Source organism: Phyllostomus hastatus, unplaced genomic scaffold (assembly GCF_019186645.2).
Source record: "Phyllostomus hastatus isolate PE091 unplaced genomic scaffold, TTU_PhHast_1.1 phas_scaffold_129, whole genome shotgun sequence".
In the NCBI taxonomy this organism is placed as follows: domain Eukaryota; kingdom Metazoa; phylum Chordata; class Mammalia; order Chiroptera; family Phyllostomidae; genus Phyllostomus; species Phyllostomus hastatus.
Window position 1 is genome coordinate 4,515,315 of NW_025334009.1, and position 19,934 is coordinate 4,535,248.

General features: G+C 66.2%; 1 protein-coding gene across 1 annotated transcript in view; it reads right to left on the reverse strand.

Moving 5' to 3' along the window:
• The window catches only part of BSN (bassoon presynaptic cytomatrix protein), a 76,602-nt gene that overhangs the window by 21,009 nt on the left and 35,659 nt on the right, over positions 1-19,934 (reverse strand). Inside the window, exons 2-3 of the mRNA XM_045856863.1 lie at positions 17,978-18,386; positions 6,564-7,448 (exon numbers count right to left, since the gene is read on the reverse strand). Of these exons, the coding sequence (XP_045712819.1) occupies positions 6,564-7,448; positions 17,978-18,386 (1,294 nt within the window). The remainder of the gene's footprint in view (positions 1-6,563; positions 7,449-17,977; positions 18,387-19,934) is intronic.

Below are 19,934 nucleotides of genomic sequence, written 5' to 3' on the forward strand. Positions count from 1 at the left end.
GACACCATCCTGGACCACACCCTTCCCAAGGAGGGGCGGTGCGGGGAGGGTGCAGACCCCTGGGACCCCGGGGGCTCTCTGCTTGGGGTCAGAGTGGGGCTGACCAGTCTCTTCTGCCTACAGGCCCCCCTGGACAATGCCACATCTCTGCCCCCGGGTCCTGGGCCAGGCCCGGCAGGTGGCAGGGCCTTGGCGTACGTTGAGGGGTAGGGCTGCACCGCAGGCTCATTACCCAGGGCCGTGAGCCCATGTCCGAAAGACTGGAGCCCTTCTCTGCCTTGAAGCCCAGTCCCACATGCAGGTCCCGGGCAGGGGGGTCCAGAGGTCCTCCGTGAACTCACCCTGCTCCCTGCAGGCCCCAGCCCTACGCACCCCTGCTGATCCCCTTAGACCTTATCTGACACTTTACGCCTGCCCCCAGCTCCAGTAAGTCAGTGGGCGCTGGCTCCGGGGGACCTTGGGCTCGCTCGGCCTAGGAGGACCCACTCCTAGAGGCGCCTGGGGAGGGCGCCGGGCAGGCTGAGACCAAGCCCTGAGCTGGACATAGGCACAGAGTCTTTGCCAAGAACCCCACCCACGGGCCCCCAGCACCACCTAGGGACACAGTGAAAGTGCCCCCATGTCAGAGGACTATGGTGTATCACGAAGACCCTGGGTAGGTGGGAGGAGCGTAGGCAGAGGGCAAGAGAGAGTTCTGGAAATAAGCAAACAGCCCTTTCCCCAGCCCCAGGGTCAACATGATGGGGTTGGGATCTGGGCCCCCAGCAGGGCTGGCCCAAGGCAACACCACCGGACTCCACCTTGGGTCCCTGCACACCACCATCCCAGGTCATGCCTCGCAAGGTTGGGTCATCTTCCCTGGCTCACCCCGGTGGCATGGCAAACCTCTGACCCCACCTCTGGCCTGCAGACCCCACCCCTGAAGCAACAGTCCCAATGAAGCAAGGGTGCCTGGGAAGGGTGGCCTGGATGGAGGAGGCAGGCCCCTACAGCGGCCTGCTTACCTAATTACCTAAGCCCTCAGCAAAGCATGGCCCCCGTGGCCCCATGCTCCCCGGGGCTCTGCTCCTTCCCATGCTCACTCATGGGGTGGGATGGGGGGGCAGGCTGCAGAAGGGGCTGCCCCTCCCAGTCAGCCCTCTTGCTCCCGGCTCTGCCACAGCAGGCAGTGAGGAAGAGAGGGGCGAAAGGCAGGGGAAGCGTATGTGGTCAGAGCTAAAAATAAACACCTGGCTGGGCTGCAGCAGGGCCTTCTCCAGCCTTTGGGGGGGAGGGTCTAGGGCACTGGGACTAGTAGGGGTGGGGCTGGGGCCATGCGGCCCAGGCCCAGGTCTTCTGGGGAGTGAGGATGCGGTGGGAGGTGTACGAGGCCCTGCGCAGAATCTGTCTGGGGCTTGGACAAAGCTGCTGAGGCCCCAGTTTCTTTATTCGCTCTGCTCTCATCTCTGCCCACCCCACCCCGCGCCTGCCCGTTCCTCCCCTTGTCCATTTACTCGCTTGCACGTTCCCTCACAGTCTCCCTCACCCAGTCCCAGGCCTCGGGGAGCTGCTGCCTGCCCGACCCTTTGCCTGTCCCCTTCGGCAAGTGGGCGGGGGATGGCCTGGGGCCTGGAAAAGGGGACAGCGGGCGGCTCTGGGGACCACGTCTGCCGTGCCTCCCCCTGCCCTGGGGGCAGGAAGGTAGGACCCCCCCAAGGGCAGTTGGCACCCAAGGTGAGAGGTGAGCTGCGGGCGAGGAAAGGGAGTGAGTTGTCTGCGCGTCGGCGGGTGCCCCGCCAGCAGGTGCGACCGCTGCCTCGGAGGAGCCCAGCGAGAAGGTCCTGGACGCCTCCCCGCCCCCGAGCCCCTGCCGTCGGCTGAGCGACCCGGCAGGTGCCACGTCTTCGCAGGAGGAGCCGGCCTGCGTGTCGGTCCGGCCGCAGCGACACCAGCCCGAGCAGCACCTACAGCTGCCTGGCCCAACCCACCCCAGCCCCACCGCCAGCCCAGGGGCCCGCGGGTGAGGACTCCAGCAAAAAGGGTGCCCAGAGCCTTCCACGCTGCCCGGAGAGGGGCCCGTGCAGCGCTGCTCTCGGTTCCCGGGCAGCTGAAGGGGGCACTTTCACGACGTCCAGGGCCCTCGATGAAGGGCCTGCAGATGGAGGAGGGGTGTGTCCTCGAAGTCCTTGCAGCAGGAGCCCGGTTAGAGGGCGCCGACCTGGACTTCCGTGCGGGCCGGGACACTTACAAAGGAAAACCGAGGGCATCCCCACCAGGAAGCTGGGGCGGGGGGGGGCTGGGAGCAGCTCCTGCTGGCGGCTCGTGCCACTGTTGCCGCTGAGAACCCTGCCGCTCGCTGTCAGCGTCGCATCGTCCGGGGACACTGCCCTTGAGCTGTGCCCAAGTTCGCTGCTGCCGCTGGAGCCACTCCTACTGCCGGCCCCTTCGCTCCCGGCGCCTTCGCTGACCGGGTCCAGGCAGCCTTCCGGGAGCCCCGTGACACCTGGAGGTTACCGCCCCCAGGGCGGACCACCGGCCTCTGACCAAGGCGTCCTGTGTTAACTGACCACTGCCCTGTGTCCCACAGACTCTCCTCTGCGCCACGTGGACGTTGCCGTCCCTTGCAGCAACCGGGGGGCTCACTCAGGGGGTCTGATGTGGGTGCTGGCCCGGGAGTTGTGCACACGCATGGCACCATCTCCCGCGAACACCCATGGGAGGTCCCGCCTGAGCTCTCCCTCTGCAGAGACCCCGAAGGGACTGAGAAGCAAGAGCAGGCCGCTGCTGAAGCGGCCGTGGCCAAGGGGGCATTTCGGGGTGGACGCGCTGCTCCGGCGCCGGGCTCACCGCGGCTCAGCCTGAGGTCGCAGACTGGTGCCCTCTGGGCCCGCTCAGCGGTTTCCCACGGAAGGCTGGTCGGCGGCCCCCCCCCGCCCCACTGCGCAGGCCACGGGATGGGGAGGAACCACCACCGAGCGTTCTCAAGCTCTCCTTCCACCAGCCCTCAGCAGAACGGAAATAGGGATGATGGAAAATAAAGTTTCTTAAAGAGAGAGAAAAGGACGTGCCGAGGTAAAGGGCCCCCAGGCAGGGCCGCGGTGCTGCAGTTCCCTCCTGACTCTGTGACCCTGTCGCCTCTCCCTGTCCCCAGACAGCCCCGGCACGCCCCGCAGGGGCCTCTGTGGGTGGGCTGCGCTCCAGGGCCGAACGTTTCACCCCCCGGGGGGCGTCCCTCACTGGCCACGGGGCCAGTTCACACCCAGACGGCCGGGGGCTGGTGGGGCTCTTCCCCGCAGAGAGCACGCTCTGATTCCGGTCTCCGGCTCGAGGGCCGACAGTGTGTCGGCCCTTGCACACGTATCCGACACACTGTCGGCCCTTGCACACGTGTCAGAGAGACTGCGTCTCATCCGGTTCTCGAAGACACCGAAACGGGAGCGTTACTGTCCATTCCGCACAGAGGACACCGCGCTCCTTGCGGTCACCCCCCCTCCTCCCAGAGGCAGCCTCGGGCAGGCGTGGGGCAGAGGCAGCCCCCGCCCCAGAGAAGCCCAGCCAGCCCCGCGGATCACAGGGGCCAGGCCTTCCGCCCAGGGGGGCCGAGCTTGTCGAGAGCACAGCTGGTATTTTGGCAATTATAATAATATAAGAAACTGGCAGTGTGACTGTAACCGTTCCAGCCCCACTAATTTCTTCACCAACTCTGTTTTGAACTGAAAGCCAATTAAAAATTAAGCCAGAGGGTACTATTATCCTTCAAAAAGATAGATAGGTAAAAAAATTTGGAATGAACAACTCTTAATTATGAAATGACTCACTACATAGCACTTTTTTTTCCCCCCAGAGGAAACTGCGAGGGGAAAAGGCATTGAGCATTACTGCCTCTCCCATTGCGCGCTCTGGCCTTTTGTCTAGAGAGAAGGGAAAGGGTCTCGGAGCTCAGAGATGTGAGAATTCCCGGGCCGGCAGCCCAGACAGGTGGCTGCGGCTTCAGGTGCAGCCACAGCAGGCCTGCGAGGCCTGGGCGGGGCGGGCAGCCAGGGCAGACCTTAGCCTCGGGCCCGGAGGAGGGCCTGCTGGCCCTGCCACCTCACTCCCAAGGAAGCGTCCGGGCACCTGCTGAGAAATCAGGAGCCTCTAACCAAGAACACACTAACACACCAAGTAGGCCAAGGGGAGCACCAGCTGGCTCCAAACGCCAAGTGGCCATTGGCTGAGGTGAGGTCAAAGACAGCCCAAGGCCCGATCAGGGCCTCAGTGGAGGACAGCAAGAACTGCGGTGGGAGGGGCGGGGGACACACCGAGCACCGGCCCCTCCCCACCAGCCCCCTTGCAAGACTCAGGCAGGCAGAGCTGCGAGGAGGGTTTGGTCAGTGTCCAGAGAGGGAGCGCAAGGGCTTGGACCAGGGCCATGGCCGTGAGGACGGAGAGGACAGGCCGGGATCCAGTGGCCGTGGGAGGCAGAGCCAGCAGGGCCCGGTCCGTGAGCTGGGTGCTGGTGAGGGAAGGGAAGCCGAAAATGGCCCAGGCTGCAGGCTTGGGCGGCGGGTGGTGACACAGTTCCCAGTTCCCGTGTGGGAACCCCGGGAGCGGGCATTCTGCCTGCCCATCCACACCTTCCCCAGGCACCGCCGTAGGTCCTCCGGGGAAAGCAGCAGTGACGGGCAGAGTCACGCCGAGAAAGAAGAAGCTGGGCCACCTCTGCTGTCTTTGTGAGCAGGAGACAGGGACACAGAGGGCACAGGGTGGGGAGGGGCTCGGACCAGGACACCGAGCAACTTCGCCGCCAGGCCCACAGAGCCCGTCGGACCCTGTAGAGGCGAGGGTGGTGCTGGCCCAGGAGACAGCAGTGGAGCAGGACACAGAGGGGGAGGGCCAGGGGCAGTGCTGGCCACGGAGAGGCAGATGCTCTGGGGTCCAGGGAGGCAAACACCACGCAGCTCCTGAGAGATTCAGGTCAGAACCCAGACGCTCATCCACAGCCAGCATGTGACCGGGACACTTGTGTTCGGGCTGCATCAGCACTTGCCCCGGCCGGGCCCAGGGGCGGCTGGAAGGAGCTGTCGGGAACGCTTATGCCCAGGACGGGGACAGCTTCCCCTCCGCTCTGTGCACATCTGCTCAACGAGGAAATTCCAGGGGGGCTCTCGGGAGTAAGGGTGCTCTAGGCTGCGCCAGCTCAGCAGCCCAAGGGGGTTCACAGTCCCTCAGGGCTGGGGCGCCCCACCCGACTGGCAGTGAGCCAGGGCCTAGCAGGCCGTCTGCCGGAGCTCCCCAGCCCTGCAGTGATGCCTCGGTGCCCCCTCCCCACCCGGGTCAGCCAGGCCAGCTGTCCGCCAGTGAGCTGCTGGACCTAGGGCTTGGGAGAGTGGCAGTGTGGGAACTAGAGGGTCACATGAGCATCTCACGAGGCTGTTGTTTGTCTTGCTAAGGGCTGCCCCTCCTTGCATGTTGGAACGTATGGTGGCCTCATCACGCTGGGCAGCTCCCACGGAGGCCTGGCCTGAGGCAAGGCAGAACGGGCGCCGCACAGACCGTGGCGACACCACGCCCTCCTCTCCTGTCCACCCCCGGCCAGCAGTGGTCTGCACCCCATACGCCCCGCCTGCCGCCGGCCATGCGAGGCTCCGCCCGGAGCCCCGAGGCCTCAGCTGGCCGATGGTGTGCAGGAGTGGGGTCTTTGACTTGGCCATCTCCTGCCGACGTGACAGCTGGGGACACATCCATTTGTCAAGAGGAGCCAATCACAGACCCCAGGGCAGGCCACAGAAGGGGACACAGCCAGCTCTGTCCGAGGCGGCCAGGAAAGGCTCCCTTGGTGGTCCCGAGCGGGGTAGACAGAGAAGGGGAGGGTCAGGCGCAGGCCCCAGGGCCAGGGCTGGTCCAGGCGGGGTGGGGGGGCTCCCGGCTTTGACACAACACTGGGCCTCGCGCTCCCTTCCACCCGGCCCTGCACGGTGCCCAGCCCCCTTCCCTCGAGCAGGGGCTGCAGAGAGAGAGACCCCAAGCCCAGCACGCCCTTGAACTTCCCTGCAGGCAAGAAGAGCGTCTCTGAGCACCCCCGCAAGCAGTCCCCAGGGGGGCCAGGCCCACCCAGGGGAAAGCACAGGCCCAAAAGCTGTGGCTTTGACCAGCCAACATCCACACGCCAACACCAGCGCCCTCGCAAAGGGGTGGGGCATGGACACTACCCGGCTGGGCTGGAGCCTGGGCAGCGGGACATGGCCTGCCCCACGGTGAGAAAACCTTCTGCCTTCCCCTGGGCCCGGGGCACAGCCCTCCGCCTCCGGTGGGGGTCTCAGGCTGAGGGCGAGGGTCTCAGCCTCAGGGTCTTCCTGCCTGAGCAGAGGAGGTTGGCACCTTCCACCAGGGTTGTGCCCAGAGCAGCTGGGAACAGAAAGGCCAGGTCAGGGCCCCCGTCCACTGTGCCGGCTAGTGCCCTGAGTGGAAGCCGGGGCAGCGCACGGGAAAGCCCTGCAGTGGTCGTCGTGAGGGGGCAGCCCTGCGGCAGCGCCAACCCAGCTCTCTGCAGCTCCCTCTGGCTCCCGTTCTCCCTGTGCCCCCCACGACCCCGGGTCTCTTACCTCTACCAGGTGGGGTGTCGGGTTGAAGCCACACAGGTTGCACACCTGGAGCTTGCAGGTGGTGCAGGTGTTATAGTTGGCTGGGCCCTTGCCGCCCATGTTGAGCTCGGCTTGGCACAGTGGGCAGGTGGCCCTTTCCTTCGGCACGGCCTTTGGCTTGGCAGCGGCCTTGGACACCGCCTGGTGCTCTGCTCTGCCGTGCTTCGGACTGGCCGCTCCCCCGGTCCTCGCCAGGGCTCCAGGCCCCGCCGCAGGGCCAGTTCTGGCTGCAGGCTCAGTTTTGGCTCCAGGAGCGGGCCCAGGCCCGGGCCCTGAGCCTGGGGGCCTTGGGCCAGCCTCCTTGCTGGCATCACTGAAGACGATCTTGGGCGTCCCCTTGCTGGGGGCAGGCTGGCCCTGGGGGTCGGCCTCAGGCTGCGCAGACATGAGGGTACTCGCCTGGGTCAGCAGCGATGCCCCGAGGCCAAAGAGCTTCCCAGTGAGGCCCTCCTGCGCCTGCTCGGCAGCACCGGGCCCAGAGGGCACTGTGGTGGCACTTTTGGCCAGGGTCTCTCCTGCAGGCGGCCTGGGCTCAGCTGCGGAAGGCTTGACGGGGTGAGGGGGCTGAGGAGACACCCTCCCCACCTCTGGAGGGGCAGCGACTGGGGCAGGCCCCGGCACGGAGGTGGCCCTGGCTGTCTCAGTCTGGCGGGGGCCAGGCTGTGGTCCCCCTGGGCCCCGCGATCTCTCTTGCTCCGGCTTCCCCAGGGGCTGTTTGGCTGGGGAGTGGGCCGGAGACAGAACTGGGGAGTGCAGCTGCTGCTGGCTCTTGGAGCGAGGCGCAGTGGTCATGTCCATCCCCAGAGCCCTCTGCATCTGGCAGTTCAGACAGAGCCACTCCTGCACCTGGGGAGGAAGCAGCAGGGTCAGCGGGACTGGCGGCAGCCACGGCGCGGGTCACTGTGGGCCCCGCCGCAGCCAGGGCCAGCTCCCAGCGCAGGCAGGAGCACCGGCCCGTTCAGGTGCTTCTGGGCTGCCGGGGGCCGGGCCGAGAGGACGGATGGCTGGGCCATGCCCGCCAGGCGCCGCCAGGTGCGTGGGGCAGAGCGGAGGCAGCCATGCTCTCGCCCGCCCGGCCCACGGCCACCGGCCCACTGCCGGCCACACCCTCCCACCCCAGGGTCCTCCCGACCACCCACCGGCTGCATCTCAGCTCCGTGGACGTCCTCCCAGCCCACATCCTGCCTCACCCACCCATGCCACTGTCCTCCTGGCCCGATGACCCCATAGCCTCCACCTGGTCCCTCAGCTCCCCCTGCCACCCCCCCAGGCCATCACCACGCAGCAGCCAGGGACGAGTGAGGAGGGAAGGCGAGCCCCGGCAGGGCCTGGTGAGACAGGTATCGAGGAGGACCGGCAGGAAAAACGAGCTCGTGAAGAGGGTCAGAGCGGGGTGGGGGGGACACGGGGACAGAAGCAAAGAGGGTTCCCGGGCTGGAGGAGCGGAGTCCAGCCAAGGAGACGAGAGACACACAAAGTTCTGAGAGTGAAGTAGTACAAGGGAAGTAGAAAGAAATAAGTCCTTTTTCTTCCTTCAGGAGGACACATTTTTTAAGAAAACGGGGAAACTCGTGCCTCCAGAACTAACAGGACGCGAGTTGCTATTCGAGCAACAAACGTGCAGTTTCTCCCCGTCACCCACCCCTCCCTCGGCAAAGGGGGCTGGAAACTCGGGTGGGCCCGTCAGCGGTTCCGCTGGCTGGCGGGGCGGAGCGGGAGTGAGACCCAGTGGGCGTGAGACCCGGCGGGCAGCAGGGCAGAGCCCAGCCCCGCTCACGTGTGGAGCGGCGGCAGCAGCAGCAGCAGCGAGAATCCCTTTTTCCTCCCGGCCACTAGCCAGGGGGACGCTGCCCCGCAGGTCGGCGGCCCCCTCCCCCGGCACGGTGGGAGACGCCGGTGCGCAGTCCACGGACAGAGGCGGGGCCGTGACGAAGGGCGAGGGGAGGATCCGACCACCTCATTGACTTCCCCGGAGGCAGCTTTGAGTCTCCGCTTGGACTTCCAGTTACATAAACCAATAATATGGTTTTTTTTTTTCTCCGAAAAATCTGCACGCAAGCCAGAGCATGTACTTACAGGCTCAAACCCCTCCGGTGGCTCTCCACCGCGCGTCCCGTGGGGACTCTCCACCACGGCCCTCGCGGCCCCGTCCTCCCCAGCCTGCCCTTCGGTCTGGCCTCCTTTCCCGCCGTCTCGCCTGGGCTGGCTCGCCCCAAAACGCCGGCCCCGTCCTGCCACATGGCGCTCCGGGCCGGCTCCCGCACGGGCCTTCGCACTCGCTGTCCCCCCTGCCCCCAGGCGCAGCCACTTGCGTAGGTCTCGGATGCAGGGTCCCTTCCCCACCAGAGCCCTCCCCTGGCCACACAATCTGAATACCGGCGGGCGGCCTGTCGCTCACCGCCCAGTTTATTTCCTTCACAGGGCCAATTCTTTCCCGAAGTAACCTCCCCGTGTGTTTCCTCGGTGTCTCCAGCCCCCCCTCGCCCCGTGGAGATGCCCCCAGGCCTGTGCACAGGGCGTGGCCCAGACCCGGGCTCACTCCAGGCCGGCTTGCTCTGGGACTCGCCCTGGCGAGCCGTTCATGGGGACACAGCCCCCACAAGGCTGCAGCCAGGAGGCTGGAGAGTCGGTGCCTTGGTGAGGAGGCTCCCCCCACCCCTCCATCAGCGCCGAGGCTGGAGGCAGAGGTTGCTTGTGTCTACCATTGCAGCCAGAGGCTTGCAAAGCGCCATGGTGGCTCAGTCGCCGAGGAACAGTCCAGTCTGACCCCTGGGGCAGAGAGCCCCTCTGCCCACCCTCAGGGATGCCCCCAGCCCTGCTCCGTTGAGGCCACAAGGCTGCGTGACTGCTGCGCCGTGGCTGAGCTGCCACCTGGGGAGCCTGGGCCCAGCCGCCTGCCCAGCGGACGAGGGAGGAGGGGCACCCGAAGAGGGGGAGAAACCGCGGCTGGGTGAGCACCCCCTTGTACCCAGCACCACACAGGGTGTGTCCACAGGCATGCCCTCGTTTTGCCTTCGCAGCAGAGGAAACCAAGGTCTGACGGGGTTCAGCGACATGCTCTGCGGTCACGCAGCCGGCAAGGGGTGCTGCCAGGGAGACAGCCCCCCCACGGCCCCACCGGGCTCGTGCGCTGGGGCCCGGAGCCTGGCGCCTCCTGCACCCCTGCCTCTTCCAAAGGCCGCACCGCCTCCTCGGGCCACGTCGGGGTCTAGAAGTGGGCCCTGCAGAACTCTGGCCGGGCTGCCAAAGACCAAGCCCAGCTCTGGAGACCGAAGAACAGTGAGGCCAAAGCACTGGCCGGGGGCTGTGCACCCCCCACCCCGTCCCAGGAACTGTTAACTCACCCAGGAGTGTTTGAGACCCAAGGGAGTTTGTCTACACTTGGACAGAGAAAGCCACAGGGGAAACAATTTGTGTCCTTGGAACTCAGTGTGAAGACCTCTTAAAACGTCATTCATGGGGGAGCGGGGGGAGGCTGGTTCCCATCGAACAGGGAGCTCCCACGGATACGCTGTGTCTGCTCACCCTCAGAGGCACCCTGGGGGGCAGCTGCCCCCCTGAGGGGACACCCAGGCTCTGGCTCGGGCGGCAGCCACAGACTCAGTCCCTGGGGTGGGTGCCCGCCCACGCCCGAGGCCCCTGCGTGCGGTGGGACTCCCCAGGAAGCGGGGTCTGGTAGGTAAGGCTTCTTATCCTGGGGCCTCAGAGGGATCCTCCCTTGGGTTCCGGGCAGGGCTGAGCAAGTGGGCCGGGGCGCATGCTTGCACGCCTGCACTCCCCACCAGAACCTTCCTCTGCCCCGCCCCCGCTGAGCAGACTGTCAACAGGCATCTCACCTAAAATAGAACCTCTCCAAGAAAAGGATGCAGTGCCCCTCGGTGACTCACCACCCAGATGGGTGCAGCTATTTCTATCCAGCCTCTTGCAGACAGCAAGGAGCCTGGACCGCACCCTCTCCCGGCCCCTCCCAGGCCCAGGCTCAGGCTCGGGCAGACAGGCCCAGCACGCAAGCCATCCCGTGGAGGATACTGGCCGGGGGAGCTCTCCGAACCCAGCGAGACTTCCCTCTCTGCCTCCCCACGGGTCGCCAGGAGCTTGCTGGGATGGGCCGCTCCTCATTCTCTTCCTCCGTTCCCAGAGGCCCCGCCCCTGTGCCAGGGGGAAGGAGGCTGCCCCCCTGGGCAGCGAGAGGATGGCTGCACACCCCCAGCCCACCTGCCCACCGAGGCCAGGCCTGGGGCAGACCCCCAGCCCTGGGACCAGCAGCAGCGCGTCTCCCCCAACTGCACGCAGTGCTCGCGGCCCCTCGGCACCCCCCAAGCTGCTGCCCACCAGACTGAGAGGGAATGCCCTCTTTCCAGTGTGACAGGAAACCTCTTGTAGGTCCTGCTGTCCACGAACCTGACCCGGCACGTGGCCAGGAGGCAGGCAGGCCACCAGCCACAGACCTCCTGTCCTAGGAGCCAGAGGTAGAACCAGGGCGACCTTGGCATGCAGGCCCTTCTGGCCAGCAAGGACGCCGTCCTGCCATCTTGGAGGGCGGGTGGGGCCTCCATGGACACCCTTGGGCCTCAGCCCAGTAGGGACCTGGACAGCGGCAGGGTGGGAAGGGCAGCAGCAGGGCTGGGGGGCTCTGGGTGGTGTGCAGGCCAAGGGCTGGTTTGGGGTGGGGAAGCCGAAGCTGCCAGAAAGTGACTTCCCCTAGGGAGCTACTGCCCACTCTGCCAGGAGCCCGCTGGGCATTCGGAAAGGCAGAGCCCTGTGGGCTGTGGCTCTGAAGGGGTGTTCTCCCCAAGAAGAGCCCCTCGCGGCCGCCCCCTCACTCGGACTGCTCAACGTGCAGAAGGGCAGCTGAGGTGGCACTGCCCGCCGAGGCCAGCGAATCACACGGCCAATGAGCGGACAGCCGTGACCTGTCGGCAGCGGCTACGCCCCGCTACTCCCTCCACTGGGCTCTGGGGCAGGAAGGGGAGTGGGGGCCAGTTTTTGGGAGGGGCCTCAACATCCTCCCCCGGGGGACACTGGTGACCCAGAAGCTCCCCACCCTGCGTTTCAACCTCAGAGGGTGGGATCACACTTTGCTTGTCACTCCTGGCCCCAGAGGGTGCTGCCCAGGGTACCTGCCTCTACACTGGGGCGGGGCCTCACTGCCACCTCCATGGCTGCCGGGAAGCTCTGGGCCACCCCCCCCCCCCCCCCCGCCTCACTCCCCCGGCAGCGACGGGCTCTCTTTCTGGTGCACGAGGCTCCCCGCCCACCTCCCACCTCCGAGGCAGGGGGCTGCGGACGTCACCGAGCCCGCCTTCCTGCAGAGAGCGGGGCTCGTGCCGCGGCCCGGCCCTCCCCGGGGCGGCAGGCACTCGGCGTGTCGGATCACTCCGCGCTGACGTCGGGCCCGATGCCGCATCCGTGCTTGTTTCCATTTCGGTACAAGTGGAAACATCACAGAAACAGCTTCTAAATGAGCCCTCCCTGCTGGTGCCAGATCCAGAGGTTCCTGGGGGGGGCCCCGCCAGCCAGCGCGACTGCACGCTCTTCCGGGCTGTGAGTCATTGGCCGGGACAGGAGGTACATGTCCCGCCGTGGCCCCTGGACAAGGGCAGGCCGGAGGCGGGGAGCCAGGCCCCACCCGGCATCCAGCTTCCCCAAGTCTGCCCACCATTCGCTCCCCCTGTCAGCTGGCCGGCGTCAGGCTAAGGGGCAGGCACCACAGCGTCCTCTAGGGCAGGCGCCCTGACCCAGGGCCGGGTCGGCCAGGCCTGGCCCACAGCGGAGGTCTGTACCAATCTCATCAGGTCGAGACCCCAGGAGAGGCCCCAGACACCTGCCCCGCATCTGAGACCGGGATTTGGGGCTCGGAGCTCCATGAGGGGCAGAATCTGCCCCCCTGGTAGTCTGCAGGCACATCAGCCCCCTCCCCCTGAGAGCCCCCGTCCCCGCCCTGGCAGCCCTCCCCGCTGTCCAGGCCCATGCACTGTGCCCCACAAATTCTCCTGTCCGGGACCAGGCCCGCTCCCCCACCCGTCCCACCCACGCCTCTTCAGAGTGTGGCGTCGCCTCAGCGGCTCTTCAGGATCCCCGGGGCCCTTGGGGCCCAGCCCTTAGCTTCCCCACCCGTCTACCCCCCGGCCCCCGGCTGCCTGCCCGCCACCTCTGTTCCTCAGTCTCACCCACAAGCTTGCCATCACCCCAAACTGTGAGTCCTCCAACATTGCCCTTCCCCCGTCCTCCTCCAGCCGTCTAGGCCTCTGCCGCGCACCCCTCCGCCAAGGTGGCAGCCCTGGGGCCGCGTAGAGACCTCACCTGCTGAGCCCCTGCTCTCTGCTCAGCCGGGGCCCTGCCGTCCCCTCTCTCCCCGCCCAGCAAACCTGGCCTGCCACGCCAGCCACTCTGCTCCGCGGTGCGCCCTCCCGGCCCGTGTCTGCTTCAGGACTGGGCCCACCGCTTCCCCTTCCTCCAGGCTTGCGGGCAGGCAGCGGGCTGGGCAGCAGGCACACGGGCTCCCCTGGGCCCCCACAGCTGCCCGGTGGACTCACCCCGTCTCCCCGGGAAGCTTCTCTCCACAGCGGCTGCCTCGATTTCTCCTGCCCCCTCCCCGATGTCTGGCTTAGATGCTGCTGCTGCTGCTGCTTTCAGTGCCTCAGAGGGGGGCCGCGAGACAGGACGGCTCCTCCACACCCAGGGCCTTGGCCTGCCTCTTCAGGGCCGCCCCCCCCTGCCCCCACTCCTGCAGTCCTGCCCCCAGTCCCGTGTCCCCAGGCACCCGCCCCTTTCCTCTCAGAACCCAGGCAGGGCCACTGTCTCCCGCGCCTCAGAAGCCCTCTCCTGCCCACATGGACGGCCCTCGCCCCACACTGCGGAGTGGCGGAAGCCATCGCAGGCGAGAACATTCTGTAGGACTCGGTTCCGTGAAGCGGTGGCTCAGGCAGAACTCATCCCGGGTGGGTGACAAGCAGAGCGGCAGCTGGGGCTGGTGGAGGGGCAGGGCGGGGCGGGGCAGGGCGGGGCAGGGGTGGGCCCGAAGGGACTGTCTGCAGCGACGGGGATGTTGTCTGTCCCAATCGAGGGGTTTGGACGGCTCAGGTGCAAGCTTCCCTCAACACTCACTGAACAGTGCACCAAAGCTTTGCACATTTCATTCCATGCAAAGTTTACCTTAAAAAGAAAAACCCCTTTAAACAAACGCCGATCTCTAGTAAATGGTACGCTTGCTGAAGAGTTCAGTGGGGAGTGTCCTGATGTCAGTGTATGCCTGTGACGCCCCAGGGTCTCCAGCCCAACCTGGGGGCTGCCTGTCCAGCCTCCAACATGCCCTGGGCATCGGCCGTGGCTCTCCACAACCATCGCCACCGCCCCGGCCCGGCCTGTGCCCAGGACCCAGCCCTGTCCCCGTGGGCTGCTCCCCACCCGGCAGCCAGAGGGGTGGGGCTGCGGTGTTGCTTCATGCAGCTCTGTGTATCTATATGTTTATAGTATGTTTCCTATCTATCTGTCTACAGAGAGACAAACATCATGTAAAATTTCCCACGTTAACCATCTTTAAGCGTCCAATGCAGTGGCATTAGGTACATTCATAACGGTCATCACCATGTACAGCTATCACCACTGTCTATTTCTAAAGAGGTGCTTTTCAATGTCCCCCTGACCTCCGCACCGCCACCTTCCCACACCCTTGAAATCACACCTAGCAAGGGCAGGATCCGCACGCCCTCTGGCCCCGGCCGGGCACCCCAGCCACCTGGACCCGGCCTGCTCCCTGGCCCTCCACGGACCACGCGCCTCCCCTGAGGCCTCCCCTGCTTCCGCCCGTCTCCAGTCCAGCTTCACTCTGGCGTCCTGCAGCCTGATTCCCCTCCTCGCAGAAGGCCCCAGGGGTCTGCTCGCAGCACGACACCAAGCACCAACCTCCCCCACCCAGCCTGCCGCCTGGTCCTGCTCAGCCCTGGCCCGCGGGAGTAGCTATGCGTCTGCTTGTGTGGTTATGGGTGGGAGGGCTGCCTGTCCCGCTGGCCTGCGGACTCCGGGGCCCGAGCAACAAGTCTGGTTCCGCTCTACCTGATTCCCCAGAGCCAGGGGCCCTTCCTGGCTTATGGAAGGACTCCAACAGCATCCGCGGAGGGAGGAAAGGCGGGGAAGGGGGCTGAGGGCCACGGCCTGGCTGAGGGGATGTGAGCAGGCTTGCCCGGGCCGAAGGCCGAGCTAGACGGGGAGTAGGAACGGCAGCACCAACAGGTGACCGGCCAGCCACTGGCCACGTCACCGAGCTTTCCCCCTCTGCCTCTTCTCGCCTCTGCTTTCCTCTGTCACCTCCCGCTCCTGCCTGTCCCCTCTTGTCCCTTCTCCCTGGTCCCACTGCATCTGTTTCTCCTTTTTGCTGCCATTGTACTCCATTCTCTGTTCCTTCTGTTTCTTTGGCCCGCACATATAAAGGTGGGAGTTTTAGGAATAAAATTTCGTGTTTCCTGTTCAGAATTGATTTTACCCTCACTCTTGCAGAACTTTAGAGTCTCCCTTCCCAGCTAAAAGTCATCTATCGTCCCAGGCCTGAGGGCCCCCGCTGCGGGCCAGCTCTCGCTCCCGCACGGCCGCCTTTCCCCCAGGCCCCCGGGGGTCTGGCCTCCACCCCGCCGCAAAGCGGGCCACGTGAGGGGGGCGAGGGTCCTGTCCCCTGGCACCAGGGACCAGCGGCAGGCCTGGCTGACGCTTGGGGGCGTTTCCTGCTGACTTGGAGACTGATGGGGCCGAAGTGCCCACGTCGAGGCACACCGCCCCAGAACTGGACTGATGGTGGGAGAAGGGCTCCCAGAGCGGCTGCCACCCGGACGCCCACTTCCATGCGTCTGGAGGTGGAGGAGGGGAGGCTGGGCACCTCCACAGAGGTCACCGCCTCCTGGGCGCAGGAAAGAAGAGGGCACCGTTGCTTCTCCTCCGCCCACTGCTGACCCGTGTCCTTCTAACGCCTGCTCCTCGTTCCTCACGGGCACAGGCGGCAGCGCGGCCAGGAGGGAGCAGAGGAGAGGGGACGGCGCAGCGGCGGCTGCAGCGCGGGATCCGCGCGCACTCCCAGCACCGCCCCCGGCCGCCGTCTGGTGCCCAGCCCTCCGGGAAGGAGTGGGATGCAGGCAGCAGAGGAAGAGACCGCGGCCATCGCATCCTCTCCCTCCCTTCTGCACACCACCCACCTGGGCAACTGCCCGAGCCCGAGGCTTGTCGGTGGGGGACGGGTGGGGGGGCCACCGTGGATGAAAGACCCTTGGCCTGGTCTCAGCAAAGTCTAGACCTTGGAACAGACAATCAAAGGCCCTGACCACCCTCCCATAGTTTTCTTAGAGGAGCTTTAAGCGATCCTGACCGGAGCAGGGGCAGTGGGCAGAGGCAGGCGGGCTCCCATCTGGAGGAGCCCAGGCCGGGGAGGCCACCGGGGGGGCTGGCAGAGACGGCCATGCCTGCCGTAGGACGCTGCCCACATCCTCCGGCCAGCGTCACTCCCATCCCCAGCTTTGCCGCCCTGCCCTCTGCCCCCATCACGGGGCAAGCATTTCCCAAACTGGGTGCCACGGAACACAGGCTTTAATGTCCTGGGAACGCGAGTCTGGGAAGGGCTGCTGGCCACAGCCCTGCGCCCCGGCGCTCCGCGGGGCTGCCGGGAGGCCGACGGCCCAGAAAACCTCCCCGGGAAGAACCACGGCGTGTTCCCAGCCCAGCACGTGCTCAGAGAGCCAGGCCAGGAGGCCTCTCTTCTCCAAACAGGGCAAATCTGCAGGCAGCTTCGGGCCCCCTCCCTCCCGACCCCGAGCCCCGCCCTCCTCCCAGCAGTGAGGCAGATGGACCGAGCGCCGCCAAGGTCCTCCCACTCTGCTGTTGTCCCCGGCACACTCAGGGGCTGGCTGCCTTCCCACCGAAGATGCCGGGCCGGGAGGAGCCCGCTGTGCGGTGAGGGCTGGGATGCCCACGTGGGGAAGGGAGCCGCCGTGCGGGGCTCTCCCCTGATCTCTGCCCACCCCACCTGAAGCCGTTCAGGCTCGACAGCTCCAGTGAGCCTCTCGGGAGGGTGGGACCCAGAGGCAAGGCCAGCACACGGTGGGGGCGGGGGGGGGGGGATGCCCAGAGCTGCGTCTCTCATCCCTGCCCGCCGAGCCTCCAGGCTCCTGGGCGGCCAGTGCTCTGGCCCCTCGCTGGCAGAAGGGCTCAGGTGAGCCGCCCCGGCTTAAGCACGCTGTTCTGCACAGTGGAACGCAAACACTTACCTAACACCCGGGGGGGGGGGGAGCGGGGACGGGCCGTCTCCAGTCCCAGATGTCACAATCACGAGTGTGCACGCCTCCTCAGGAAGCCCCCACACTCCAGGAACGACTCCAAGTGCTCTGAGTCATCTCCCCACACCGGCAGCGCCTTCCTCGGAATCTCGCACTTACCTCTCGCAAACCACACGTCCCACACCCACAGCGCCTCATGTCACAAATAGACCCCGACCTGCGAACAATTATTCTCGCTCATCCCCCACCCCTGTGGTCCAAACGGCTCCTGCTGCGGATCATTCCAGTGGTGTGTCTGCCGTCAGCCCCTCTCCGACCTGCCCAAGGCAGAGAGGGCTCTGGGGGGGACCAGAGACTCCTATGGGTTGCCCCAGCGCACTCGGTTCATTCCAAAGGCACAGCCCCCGCTCGGCTAGTACATTGGAGCAGCAGGCCCCCAGGTCACCAGAGGGACTCCAGGGGCTTGGCCGAGGGTCCCACGGCAACTCAGCGCGTCCCGACCAGAGCCAGAGAGGGGGGCTGCAGACCCAGGGCTTCCTGGGGCAGAAAGGAGGCTGACCTCCGGGAAAGGGCCCCAGAGAGTGGCCTCCTGGTGAGAGTAGGCCACTGTCACCCATTGTGAATGCCTGGCCCTCAACCTCGGCCTCCATCCCAGGGTTGTTTTTCTGGGGATGGGCACCGGCTCCGCCCCGGAGGGGAGCTGCTTCCCGGGTCGCCCCTCCCCAACACCTGGCTCTTCTGCCAGGGCCCACTGCTGGGGACAGAGGCTGGCCCAGGGCCCGCCTCAAATGAGAGCCCACGAGGGAGAGTCGTCTGTAAGATCGCCTTTGGTCTTCTCGGCACCGTTCTTCCAGGTCCAACCTGGACCGGTAGGAGGGCGTCTGGGCCTGGGACCGCCCAGGCCTTCGGGAGGAGCAGGAGCCCCTCGGGAGGGGAGACCTGGGGCCAGGCCTGTTCTCCGCTGCCGCTGCCGCACCTGGGGCCGGAGCACGCCCTCAGGAAGCCCCAGAGGCTGGTGGCCCAGGGACACGAGCGAGCAGAGAAGAGAGCTGGCGACAGAGGAGAAGGGAAGCGGGGGCGTGGGAAGGCAGGTGCGGGGAGCGGCGTGCAGGCGGTTACCTGGGTGAGGTGCGGGTTGGGGTTGAACCCGCACTGGTTGCAGACCTTGCTGTGACACTGGGTGCAGGTGTTGAAGTTTGGCTGGCTGGGGCCCGGCGTGAGGTCCGAGGTCTTGCATATGGGGCACAGCGTGCTGCTGGGGAGGGGGGCGATCTGGGGGACGGAGTAAGGTGACGTGGGGGTGCTGCCCCTGTCCGGCGACACAGAGGGGGACCGCCCTGCTCTCTGCGTCCTGCTGTCTACCTGCAGCGTCCTGCGGGGGCCCTCGGCCTCCTGGCCCGAGGGGCCCTGCGCCCTTGCCTCCCGGGGGCTCTCATGGCCGGGAGCCGTAGCGGAGGCCTGCTTCGGGGTTGGGGAGGCTGCTCTCTGGCTACCCAGGGGCTCCTTGGGGTCCAGTCTCCTGGGAACGCTGAAATGACACGGAGAAGAACTGCATTAGAGACACATCTTAGAGAAGCGGCCTGCAGGGGTCGCTGCCAAGCCCCGCCACCACCCTCCTCTCCCGCCCCGCAGCCCCGTCACAGCCCCCGTGTGACCTCAGCCACCTGCTGAGCGTGGGCTGTGCCCTCTCGCGGCCCCGACCAGCGTCTCCTGCTTGCACCCTCGGCACCGGGCCATGGGGTAGGACCACGAGCGCCCCTCAGACACCCTGATGCAGCACGGTTCCAGCTCAGCGGGTCTGGGGTCTGCATTTGGAAGAACCTCTAAGGTGATGCCTCTGTTATGGTCTGCAGACCGCACCTCGAGCACCAGGGCTTTAAACCTGCATATCAGAACCGCCCAGGGGCGATTTTTAAACTGCTCTCAGGCTGAACCACAGACAAGTCAAGGGAGGTTCTGTGGTGGCTGAATGGCGGCGTTAGTACATTTTCCTCCCCAGATGATTCCAAGACACAGCCCAAGTTCAGAACTGCTTCCCTGGCTCGTCTAGTACATCCTAATGGGCTGCCTTCAGAGGCTTGACCCCCGACGGCCAGAGATGGGTGGGGGAGGAGCCCGAGAAGCCTTCCTCCCGCGGCCCTCCAGCTGGCCTGCAGCCAGACCACGACGGACCTGGTGAAGTGCTTCTGCTTTCCCGAGTGTGCGGGGCTGGGTGGAACTGGAGTTCTGGGGTCCAGCCCTGGAGGCACCGCAGAGGGAGACGCGGCCCGCCTGACCCCTGCCCCGGCCCAGCGGCAGCCCGGCCGGCGGAGCTGAAACCCGCAGTGAGGCGGGAGCGGACGGCCAGGTTGCCCCTCTCCGCTCCCTCCTGTTCCTCCCCTTCAGACCCAACTGGAATTCATCTCCGCCCACTTTTCTTCCCCAGGCTGAGAAAGGCTGAGCGCAAAAAGCCAAAGGCAACGCTTTCTACGGCTTCCCTAAAACTCCGTACTTTCTTCGGTCCGTATTCATCTGGGCGGCCACTGGCACCCGGGAGCCAGGGCAGGCTGGCCCGGCCCTTCCTGCCAGGAGAAGACCCTAAGGAGGAGGAGACCCTAAGTTCGCCGCCCCTCCACGAAGGCCATCTCTTGCCAAAACGATCCCGGAGCCAACGGGCAGGACAACTCAGGACAGGCCGTTTTGGAACGGGGCGGTCTGGAAGCCCACGGAGAGGCCCCCCCCCCCGCGAGGCCCTGCGGCTCTCCCCCTCCTCTGCAGACCTGCTGGCGGGGAGATGCTCGGGCTAATCCAGACGCTTCCAGAAAGAAGAGCCTCTAGTGCATGTCCGCTGAACGTTTCTGTCCTCAGCCAAGAGCGACACGCAGACCCCCACGCGGCCTCACAGACCCGCGCTTCCTTCTTCCATGGGGTCACCGGAGCCTGGGGCTAGCCACCCCCCGCCCCCCGGGCCATGGGTGCCACCGGCTGTGAGGACCAGGATGGGGGTGGCCGCGGCGTCTCGGGCCCACACCCAGAACCTGGCACCAGGGCGTGTCAGTAGACTCACTTCTAGGGATGGTTGAGCAAAGTTCCCACT